Here is an 11,391-nt window from a genome sequence, read left to right on the forward strand (position 1 = left end):
TCAGTGACATCATCAATAAATATTAATGAGCCTGTTCCAGAAGCGTCCATGCACGCCCAAGCCATGACACTACCTCCACCGTGCTTCACAGATGAGCCTGTATGCTCCGGATCATGAGCAGTTCCTTTCTTTCTCCACACTTTGGCCTTTCCACCACTTTGGTAGAGATCAGTCATGGTCTCATCAGTCCATAAGATTGTGTTCCAGAACTTTTGTGGCTCATCTCTGTACTTCTTTGCAAATTTCTATCTGGCCTTCTGATTCTTACTACTGATGAGTGGTTTGCATCTTTTGCTATGGCCTCAGTATCTCTGCTCTCGGAGTCTTCTTCGAACAGTGGATTGTGATACCATCATCAGGTTGTTGGTGATGTCGCTTTCTGATGTTTTGGGGATTTTCTTCACGGCTCTTGCAATATTTCTGTCATCAGCTACCGTTGTTTTTCTTGGCTGACCTTCGACGTCTGTTGCTCAGTTCACCAGTGGTTTCTTTCTTATTCAGGACGTTACAAATTGTTGTTCTTGCTATGCCCAATGTTTGTCCAATGGCTCTGATTGATTTTCCTTCTTTTCTCAGCTTGAAAATGACTTGCTTTTCTCCTATAGACAGCCCTCTGGTCTTCACGTTGGTTTATCCTCTTATTTATCTCCTCCATACTTTACAGGTTTCAACTCAGGCCATAAAGTAGACTAGTCATCCAGAGCTATTTAATGTTTGAACAATTAACCTTAAAGGCAACACCTGGTCAACAAGAAACGCCTGTCAGTCACATTTTGCTATAGTTTTGCTCACTTGAAAAATGGGTGGGTTCAAACTAAGGGTGGTGTGTCCCGAGTTGTTTAACACACCTGTAAATACCAGGAAATAAAAGCTGACATTCTGAACTCTTGTCTCATACTCTAACTTACTGATCTTAAACCCAAATGTCTTGAGTGAACAACAGAAACAAGGGAATTTGCCTCACTGTTCCAATACTTTTGGAGGAGACTGTAAAATCTCCCATCAATTTAGAATACAGTCTTAATTTCTTTCATTCACACCTCGAGACTGGAGCCTCTGACTAGGACTGGTATGACCAAATATCTATATCACGGTATTTTTTATTTATTTATTTCCCCCCACACATAATCAGATGTCCAGCATTTTCTACTGGTTGAGAGTGGAATTAATGCAGTAGATTGACTAAGGATGGACTATTTTACTGTGATGATGGGTAAATATTGTAGAATATTCTCACAATAATGTCACACTGTAGAAAGAAAAAAATAATAGCACACTGATCCCGATCAAGCCACACGTTTTGATATATAACTCGAAAGATTTAAGGGACGAAAACGGGGAGGAAACGAAAAAAAATAAAAAATAAGATGAAGAAGAAACATGTGGGATAACAATAGGGGCCTTGGGGCCTCGGGTGAAGCTCCGTAGCCCCTAATTAAATATTATCAAGATGAAAACTCAAACTCAAAATGAAATGAAGAAATAAGATATTAAACAGAGGTGCAGCAGAGATGGAAGATATCTACAGCCGATGAGTCGTCCATCCTGGAAAGCAAAGGAGCAGCATTTAGGTCCAACTATCATCACACCCGTCTGATATGATGCCACATCCTGTTTTTTATAGATAATACTATACTACTATATACTACTAATAATAATAATACTACTTTATTGATCCCCAATGGGTGAATTGAATTGAATCGAATATCGTCAGAATGCCTTTATTGGCACCAGTTTCTGGTTCCAACAGAAACAAGTCAAGCAAGTGTCTGGCGGACTATACCCACAGAGTTTTCTTTTTAACGCTCAACTTCAAACCAGTCTCTTAGAACTGAAGCTACTTGGATGAGTTTTCTCACCAAAAAAAAAAAACACCTTTTGGATGCCTTCAGGTACTTTCTTGAAATTCTGCGCAACCTTTTAATCAGAGTTTAATTGTCTGAGAAAGCAAATGGTCTTCAACACATTGCACTCATAACGTGACATGGCTTTCCACAATTATCAAACAGGATAAAACTTTTGCAAACTGTTGTCGTGTGTTGATGTTTTATATCCAAAAAGTCACTGTGTCAAAAATGTCAAAATGTTCTGCAAAAACATCTTTATTAAATTCCTTCAAAGTCTTTGTACGCAAATATTACCAGTCTTACAACAACCATGCATATAGCCATACAACCATGATATTACTTCAAAAATAAAAGCCCACCAACTCATCAATCAGAAACTAGAAAAAAATAAGTAATTTGTAATAAATAATAATCTCCCCCCTCTACACCACAATGCACCTTATTTCTCAAGAGCAGACTCATGCGAATGGTGATTAGTGCATAAGTGTATAACACTTAAAAAGTGAAAAACCGCTTCCATAAAAAGGAAAGATATAGACAGTTCTATTCAACTGATTAGAATACATCCCCTCCACCACCTCCACCTCCACCTCCACACTCATCTGACCTAAAGACAGGCACCAATACTTTGGATAACATACGTACATCAATGCCTGGGGCACAAACAACAGTAAACAAAGGAACAAGGAAACCAAGGATCAGCAAGGAAAAAAGGAAAAAAAATAAAATTCACTAAGCAGCACTTCTCTCAGAAAGTGCAACACAATGATATACATCCAGGTGTAAACTCAGAAAGTGCCATGCATTTCCCACTTCCTCACATCTATTATTATATTTTCACTTCATAACTTGTCATACAAACTGGTTCTGTGGAATAGATGTCTAATGCTTTGCCTATTTATTTTTAATGCTATTTTCATTTACTTTTTTTTTGTTAAATTGCTGATGATATTTTTCCTAATTTGCTTTTGCTTTGGAAGCTACTTCAACTTCCTGCTAGAACAGGTCTGTTAAGAATAACCACAAACAGGCAAAAACTAAACAAAACACAACCCCTTTAACCACACAATTTGTCACATTGTGTCACATTTGTCACATGTGATATGACAAGGCTGTTATATCACATGTGACAAATGTGATATGACAGCCTCGCTTTGTCTGAACATATATTAACAAAGAAAACACGACCTAACTTCTGGATTCCATTGCTGCCATTCTTGATGTATTAACGTTGCTTCAGCTTTTCTGGCCCTGATTCAGATTTCTGATATAGCTTAAGTATTTTCCTGTCGTGAAGACTTTTCCACAAATTCTTCTCCAGAATATAGTCGTGGTTGCTGTAGAAAATGACCTTGGTTCTAATCTGCTTCTCAAAGTAGTAGTTGGAGTATTTGCTGTAGTCTTCCGTCATGAACCCGTATGCACTCACCTGAGGAGGACGGACAGAGACAAAGAAAACATGGAGGACAGGTGAAGGTTTAGACTTCTTTTCATTGTAATAATGAGTTCAATGCGCGGGTGGTTTTTCCTTGTAAAATGTGGATTACATTTCAACATTTTGAAAGCAGCAGGTTGCACAGCCATCAAAGCCCTCGACACTTTGGATTTTATTTTGATTGTTGGGACCAGCAGAACAAGATCTGTGGTTGACTGTAAACAGCATTGCCATGACGACTCTAACTTTGGTTTCCTTTTATCTCCCATGATCAGCATAGAAACTGCAGGCAGGTAAAAACCACAGGAGTCCTACTTGACATGAGTTTGGCCCAACCTCAAAGTAAACATCTATGTTACAATCTCACGATCGAAGCTTTACGGCTACTACAGCTAGCAAATAAGTGAAGCATTCCACTTTAGTACAACTTCTACTTTAGCATTCTACTTTAATATTCTACTTTAGTGTTCCCCCCTGGTGGTCTTGCAAAGTCACATTTTCTACCACACCTTCATTGGGCTGTGAAGGGGTGGTGAACACATCACCAGACAGCCGCCTTCTTTGCAAATCTACCTCATGAACTATGATAAGATGAGAAAGTAAACACTGAGCGGCACAAACACCTAAATGTGGAGCCAAATCCTATCAAATCCTGTATATAAACATCATGGGAACAAAGTACTTTGGCTGCACAATAGATAGGACTACATTTAGCAAATCATAGCTTAACTGTAAGTAAAGTAAGTATAATGATCTGTGACTAATCCATTTAAACCAGCCTCTAAAAAATGTAGTTTCAGTCTTGCAGAAGTTGTTTTGATAGCATGTCAAACTTTAAAAGCATTTTTTGTAGCTTCACAACATTAATCCCATAGTAGTTACAGGATTAAAAATGTCACAGGTGCACTTCAACAAACACTAAGTGATCAAGCTGGTTGTGACTTCCCCACTTTGTCGTCACTGGAAACTGTGAAAGGAAAAAAACAAACCACAAGGACTAGTGGGTGATGTTGTGTTAGCTCAGATTTACTCATAGCTTGTAATATGGACTTACTATGTCACAGGTGTGCAGAGCCAGCAAAAGAGTGAAAGCCCCATTGGTTGGTCTGACTATCGGCCAGAATGAAGCATTAAGATTAGGAGACAACAGGAACCTGTTAGGAATGAAAACACAGCAAATGAGCATGGACGTCCAAAAGTCAGATGATGTCATTTGAAACGATAGACGTCTATCGTCTCTCATATTATATTATACCAGAAAAATGACTTTAAAGCCAATTAATTTTGACTTGGCACTTGAGTCACCTGTCACCATTATAGTTGAAGTGATAAGAGCATACTGTTTCCCACAGACAGTTTGGATGGTGTTTGGGAGGAGGCTGACCTGTTTCGTACGTATCGGAGGAAGTCTTGGTGCAGAACGTAGAAGCGGCTCTCGTTGTACTGCCCTGAGTAGTATGTTCTTGGCCTGGAGGGTCAAATATGAAAGCAATTTGATAAAAAGATGTTCATTTATGTTTGTACAATGCTGAAGCAGGACTGGAAACACGTTGCAGGTTGCACATTGTGTAAGAGCTCGGCAGAGTTTGAACTGAAAGTCTATTGAACGACAGAGTCTGATGTTGTAATTCTGTTTTTAAATAATATGGATATAATATATATTCAACACCAACTAAAGACCACAGGACACCAGTGTGATATTTACTGTGATTTGTGGTACGGGCCGGCACGGACACTTTCTCCTTTCAGAAGACCCTCCAGCCACTGGTAGTCCCTCAATCCTTCAGGAATCATGACGTACTTTATCCCCTGTCAAAGAGCAAGACAGACATGATCTTTGTTTTGAGCATAAACAACATCACTCCACCTTCATTTAAGTTTCATTACCTCATCATGAGGGGCAGCCGTGTAGCCGTACTTCTTGAACAAGTATCGCGATGTGGTGATGGAGTGGGCCGTGTGAACGTACACAGATGTTCTGTTTCCTACGTCTTCCTCAAAACTCTTGGTCAAGGCCCCGTTCATCCTGCAGATGAAAAACAGAGTATTGTCAAGCATAACAGTAGATCTACACACCAGATGTGATGTAAATTGTTAACGCCCGCAATTTGATTTCATTTATATTTTTTTAAATTTCCACAATTAAAACACACATTGTTTTATGTTTATATTATGCATCGCCTGCGTTGTGCTTTTAATCACTGCTACGATTTTAATGGTGGATTTGGTTACACGTTTGTGAATTGTTTTTACACATTTGTGGATCGAAATACACATTTGCAAATACTTTTGCTACAAAAATGGCCCCATAACCGTTAACAAACTGTAACAACCCCTTTGAATAAAAGGGCCATAACTTTTGTACACTTTTGTACAACGCGTCATAATTTTGGGCTCCTCAGAAAGATGACACTCAGAGGAATTATATTTTATAACCAAATTTACTATTAGAGTAACTGATAGTGTGAACAAAGTACACATTTTTTTGAATAGTTTTTTTTTGTTGAAAAATGAATCTTTTTCATGAAAACGGAGTTAAAACAAGGCTGATTCATTGGCTTTTGAAGGCTGTTGACAGGACAAAGTAGCTCTGAATTGTTTCAATGAGGTGTCAATCAAAAGGTCAGAGTTCAGTGGCCATCTTATCAGTAAACTCCAGCAAAATGTATGTGTACTTTTTGATAAAACAGAAGACTGCGACGTATCTCGCAACGTTAAGATGCTAAATAAAATGAACTCATACCCACCGCAAGGAACAGGAATAACACACACCCATTAATGTTAAATCTGTGACTGTTTTTCCTCCAACTGTCAACTCTACTTTTGGAAAGATAACAGGTGCTCTTTTAAAGAAAAAAGAAAAAAAAAACTTGCACAAGATGTGGTAACAACGCCTAGAAGTGAACTGTTCCATCTCTGTTAGGATAAAACACATACCAGACACACACTACCAGCCAAAAGTCCGGACTCACCTTCTCATCCACATCAGTGAGCAAGTATGTACTTTTGACATTGCACAAACATAAAGTACTGACTTGTGTAACAACATGAGGAATGGATACAAAGCACAATCATTCAAGTCATTCATTGTTCATATGTGGTAGATAATCTTTGATCAAGTTTTGCTGGTGTTGTGAGTCATAGGACCTGACGAGTTATAATTATAAACAAGTCAAAGAATGTTCAGTTTCACCCTCCAGGCAGAGACAAATAACCGTCTCCAGTATCAATATATCATCATTTCATGGTGGGACTTTGGCAGACTGGTAGTGGTGGCGTAATCTTTGTGGAGCAGATGTAAGTTTTTGGTAGTAGTAGAAACATATTCTCATTATGCCATTGAAGAGCAGCATGTAATATGATGCCCATTTTATTATCATACTAGCCGATATGTTCAAGTGATTAGCACGTTGATTCATCCACGTTGATCGCAAGCTTCAGGTAACCTGCGTCTCCAGAGGCGATCCCAGTTTCCCAATCTGTATGCAAATAAACAGCGACATGATCCGGGACACAGTAGAGTATCTTAACATCTCTAAAATTTTCTAAATGAATGAGGTAAAACCCCTCCTATTGGGTGGGAGGTCAAAAGAGAGACTCATGTCCGGGGGTTGACCTGGTCACTCTAAGACCTGGATACCGTGCTCCTGCAGCCAAGTTCTGAAGAAACTCTTGGGCGACCAAATCTTGGTTTGTCTTCCAAACTGTTGGTTCATCTGTGTTTCTGCAGAGTGGATCCAACTGCTGAAGGACTACATTCGCACTTCCTGGTGATCTGGCAGCAGCTGTACCCTTCATGGCTGAGAGTCTGTATCTTCAGGCATGTTTCCTGTGTTAGGTTCCTTGTTTTAGCTGTTTTTGTCTCTGAAGAACTTTCAAATGTACTGGCTTTATATGGCCATGAAGCACGACAATGGAAAAATGTGTCTTTTAATAAAACAGCGCAGCCATCCTTGCTGGATCACTGAGTGATTCTTAATGTAATATTTTGAAAAATGCATGGGGTTTCCGTAAAACCCTTTTCAACCACAGTAGATCCAGAGACAATAAAACTTGTTCTACACATCAGCATTTATGCGAGGACTTTGAGCTGGTTTTTACAGAGGGGTAGGCATAATAATCAGGCGTGAGTATGATGTTGAAACTGAAACCTACCCCTTTCTTATCAAATTGACAAAGAGAAGGTGAATTGCTCAACTATTAAACGTGTCACTGAATTTTAAAGTCTGCTATAAAACATCCTACAGGAAAATTTCTTGATTCAAACTTTATCACAAGAGAAATTTGTTCTGGAGAATTTTGCTTTTGTTTGACACAGAGTCGTAAAGACAGAGGAAGAGGGTGAGATACTGCAGGTGTGTGACAGATACAACCCGTACAATGAGTCACTGTGTTGCCCAACGAAGCTAAAAATAAATAAATTAAAAAAAAGTTATTTAAACACCATGGACTTGGTTCCTGGTGTAGGCAAACACAACGCTAGACAAATTTTGGTATGCACACACCTTAGCTAATGAGTGATGATGAGGCAAGTCTATGAATGGTCTGTCAATCAGTTCAAGAGGGTGGTTGTGTAATGACAATAGAAGTGTATTCAATGACAAATGTTGAGTTTTTCAGCTGAAACTGATGAATCATGCCAACAAATAAACTGCTGTTTAAGATCTTCTGAAAGAAAAAGGTGTGGACGCTCATGAGACTTGCAAGGAATTTTCAATAATACTAACTAATTTCCAACTAATGCAAACTAATATCCAAAGGTTTGCATGGAGTTTGCATGCTCTCCCTGTGTCTGCGTGGCACTCCCACCATCCAAAGCCATGTTGGTTAGGTTAACTGCTGATTTTAAACTGGTTGTAGGTATGAGTGTGGTTGTCTGTGTCTCTCTTAGCCCTGGGACAGACTGGTGACCTGTCCAATGACAGCTGGGACAGGCTCTAGCCCTCCACCCACAGGACAAGTAGTAACAGAGAGAATGAATGAATGAATGAATGAATGAATGAATGCACACATTAGTCCTGCATGGGAGGTGTGTCTGAATCACTCAAGTCATTAGTCGATGCAGCTTATGGTTTCCAGCCCAAATTTTATTTAAAAAACACCAACACGCACACAAAACCATGAAAATAATAGATCCAGATTTCGTTTCGTACTTTGATCCCTCAGATCAGTCACACTAGTGTAAAAAAAAAAAACAAAAAAAAAAAAAACGTACTAATAATAAAGTAGTCTAGTAATCCTCTGTATTCCCTCGTTGAGTATAGCTCTGTGGGAATGTGTGACAGCTGTGCCCTTCCTCTGTACAGATGAACTTGCAGCAGGCTTCAAGCCCTTCACCATCTCTCACCTTCTTCCTTTCTCGGAAAGATACTGAATGCATCCAGTGCCCGTGTTTCTTCCCAGAATCTGCCTGTTTACTGATGGAAGGCTTAAGTTTCCACAACGAATCAAAGAAAGCAACCAGACTCGAGATGCAGCTACCAACCATCTCAAACATTACGGGTGGCTGGGACTCAGTGGGTGGAACGATTCGGTCCCCTGCACGTGAACCACATGCCGAAGCGTCCTTAACCCGTTATAGGGCTCTCTTTGAAATACATCACATTATAACATTAGACAACATTAGGCCACTTCTGCGTGGAGTGTTGCCTTGATCTTGGGTAAAAGCCCCAAATGCTTCTTGACCTCATTAAAATGTCGACTGAAGTTACCAAATATGGCTCCTTGTCCTTTAAAGGGTTAAACAAGACACTGAACCCTGTGTGTGAATAAAAGGGTAAATCCCAGTGGATGTGACACTGTGACTATGAGTACCAATGGTAGAAAAGTCCTACATCAGGACACCATGAAACCACTTAATGACTACACTTAGACCACACACACGTCTTAGGTTACAAATCAAGACTAGGCAGAAAAACCACCCATTCCAGCTCACTTTCAACTCCCAGTTGTACATTTACTGGTTGAACAGGAAACCACTCATAACTATCATGTAGACATGTTTAATGAATCATTGATACATCATTATATCATCTCTGTAAGTATCTTTCTTTTCCAAGACAATACTTCCTGTTATTTTTGGGATCAAACCTCCACCATGGTTAAATATTGGTTAATACCAATAAGGGTGTGACTAATGCTGTAGCTGTGTCCTCATATTTAAAGTAGACCACATTAACTGATACACTTTACATGACACAAGATACTGACTGTTTCTCTCAACAGATTTTCTTCTCACACTCTTTCTTACCGGAAAACATAATCATGAGAGTCGATCTCTGCGCCAACTTTGGATGCATTGAGGATTCCTGCGGTACCCACCACAGCACAGCGCACACAGCCATCACCTCCTGGTTTTGGAAGGAGCAGAGGCTCTGTTGGCTTTGGAATCAGCTTCACTGAAGGCATCACATCTGCAAATAAAAAGAAAACAAATAGAAGAAAGTAAATAAAAGTAGAATGTGTTACATATCATGGCGTTATCTGTTTAATCAGCTCATCTCAACTTGGCAGAGAATATTAAGGTATGTCCTCGTAAAGAGATCAGTGTCGGGAATAACTGGGCAAATAATCAGATCGGGAAAAGTTTACTTCCTTGAGACAGCGTCAGAACAAAAAATGTTACAGCCAGAATACAGAGTTTATGGTGTTTTCTAGTACAAGCTCCACTTTGCACATTACACAAACTTCAAAAGCCTTATTTATTGGACTTAATACAATGGCTTGGTGCACATCTAGGAGGAAACAAGGGAGACAAGCAAAGCATTTACCATCCCGGGATGAGATCTGCTTTATTTATCTGGACATATGTCCTTTATCATCAGTTTCAGCTCATAATACTGCTTTGTCACAGACACACAAAGATACCTACCGTCGTACTTGTACTCCATAAAACCAAAAGGATTGTTAAAATGTGAAAGTCGGTTCCATTCGCTCATGTTGATGTTGTCTTTGTGCAGAAACAAACGTATGTTGGGAAGAAAAGCCTTCTTGAAGCTCTCATCCTTTGAGTTTCTCAGAGACTGGGGACAGGTCTAAAAATGATAAAATCTTAAATTATGAAATAAGATAAACCTTGACAGATGATAAAGAAGGAAAAAAGAAAAAGGTGGACAAACAATTAGAGAAACAATAAACGCATGCAGTGACGCTAAAGCTGCTGATTCTTCTTTACATTAATGCATTTAAACAGATTCAGTTCTATCTTGTCTCAGCTTACTCTCTGTCCAGGACGGCCATCCTGGTTATAAACATCCTCAAAATCCCACTTTGGAAGCTTCTTGAAGGATTTCTTGTAGAGGACGGGCATTGGTGTCTCAGCTGCTGCTGCATTTGTAGAAGTTTTCATTTGTTGTTTTTTTGGAGTTGTCACTGGGTTTCCTTTGGTTGAAGCAGCTTTTTTCATCTGGGGTGTTGTGGTTAACACAGCAGGACGTGGAGTCAAGTTCCCTTTGTTTCCAGAGATTGTAACGATATTTTCATGTGACCTGTTTCCCTTTATGTGTCTGACTTTCCCTGACAAACTTGTCCAGCTGAAAAAAAGTGTAACATAAGAGACATTTTATAAATGTATGAAAAGAAAGTAGTTTCATAATTTATATGCAAAAAATATAAATGTTCCTTTCTGTGTGCTATTTCTGGGCAAAATACAAAAACACAACTTACCTGAAGTTTGTTACTGAACCTTCCCATGATAGAATAAAAAGAATAATGCTAAGTGATATCACAATTAACAGGAAAAAAGTCTTGGTGACTCGGACTGCCATCGCTGAGAAGTGGAGCCTTTTTAGTTGAATGAACCAGAGTCAAGTATTTGGACAGGAGTGTCTTTCTCTCTGATCCATCTCGATCCATTTGATAACATAAGTGGGCAGGGTTATATGACATGAAGAAAGACATCAATCTCACACACCTAGTTTTACAGGTATTTGAGTTATTACACAGCAACAGGGGCATCACGCAGAAGTAATCATGTGGGTTTTATACAGATTTAATTACTAGAACGTTGATGTTTTTATTTATAAAAACGTAATAAATGAAACTCTTTTTGATTCAAGAACAAAACAAAAAAAAAAAAACAGTTTCCTTTGTCCCTTTGACGCCATGTTT

The 11,391-nt window shown here is 39.1% G+C and overlaps 1 protein-coding gene across 1 annotated transcript; it reads right to left on the bottom strand.

Moving 5' to 3' along the window:
- Nucleotides 1–2,078: 2,078 nt before the first annotated feature.
- On the bottom strand, nucleotides 2,079–11,076 carry LOC125022071 (alpha-N-acetylgalactosaminide alpha-2,6-sialyltransferase 1-like). Its single transcript, XM_047608365.1, has 9 exons — nucleotides 10,948–11,076; nucleotides 10,502–10,814; nucleotides 10,154–10,316; nucleotides 9,533–9,695; nucleotides 5,170–5,308; nucleotides 4,988–5,091; nucleotides 4,667–4,750; nucleotides 4,337–4,436; nucleotides 2,079–3,276 (listed from the first exon to the last, which is right to left on the bottom strand). The coding sequence occupies exons 1-9, from the start codon at nucleotides 11,046–11,048 to the stop codon at nucleotides 3,073–3,075; spliced, it is 1,371 nt and encodes a 456-aa protein (XP_047464321.1). The 5' UTR covers nucleotides 11,049–11,076; the 3' UTR covers nucleotides 2,079–3,072.
- Between the last annotated feature and the right edge of the window lie 315 nt (nucleotides 11,077–11,391).

This window comes from Mugil cephalus, chromosome 16 (genome assembly GCF_022458985.1).
Source record: "Mugil cephalus isolate CIBA_MC_2020 chromosome 16, CIBA_Mcephalus_1.1, whole genome shotgun sequence".
Classification (NCBI taxonomy): Eukaryota; Metazoa; Chordata; class Actinopteri; order Mugiliformes; family Mugilidae; genus Mugil; species Mugil cephalus.

Bases quoted from the DNA above. Each gene is read 5' to 3' on its own strand.
- LOC125022071 (XM_047608365.1), bottom strand. From the start codon at position 11,048: ATGGCAGTCCGAGTCACCAAGACTTTTTTCCTGTTAATTGTGATATCA. The intron at 10,317-10,501 runs GTAAGCTGAGAC...TATCATTTTTAG, and splicing joins ATGGCCGTCCTGGACAGAGA to ACCTGTCCCCAGTCTCTGAG. The intron at 4,437-4,666 runs GTCAGCCTCCTC...CATTCCTAACAG, and splicing joins CTCCGATACGTACGAAACAG to GTTCCTGTTGTCTCCTAATC.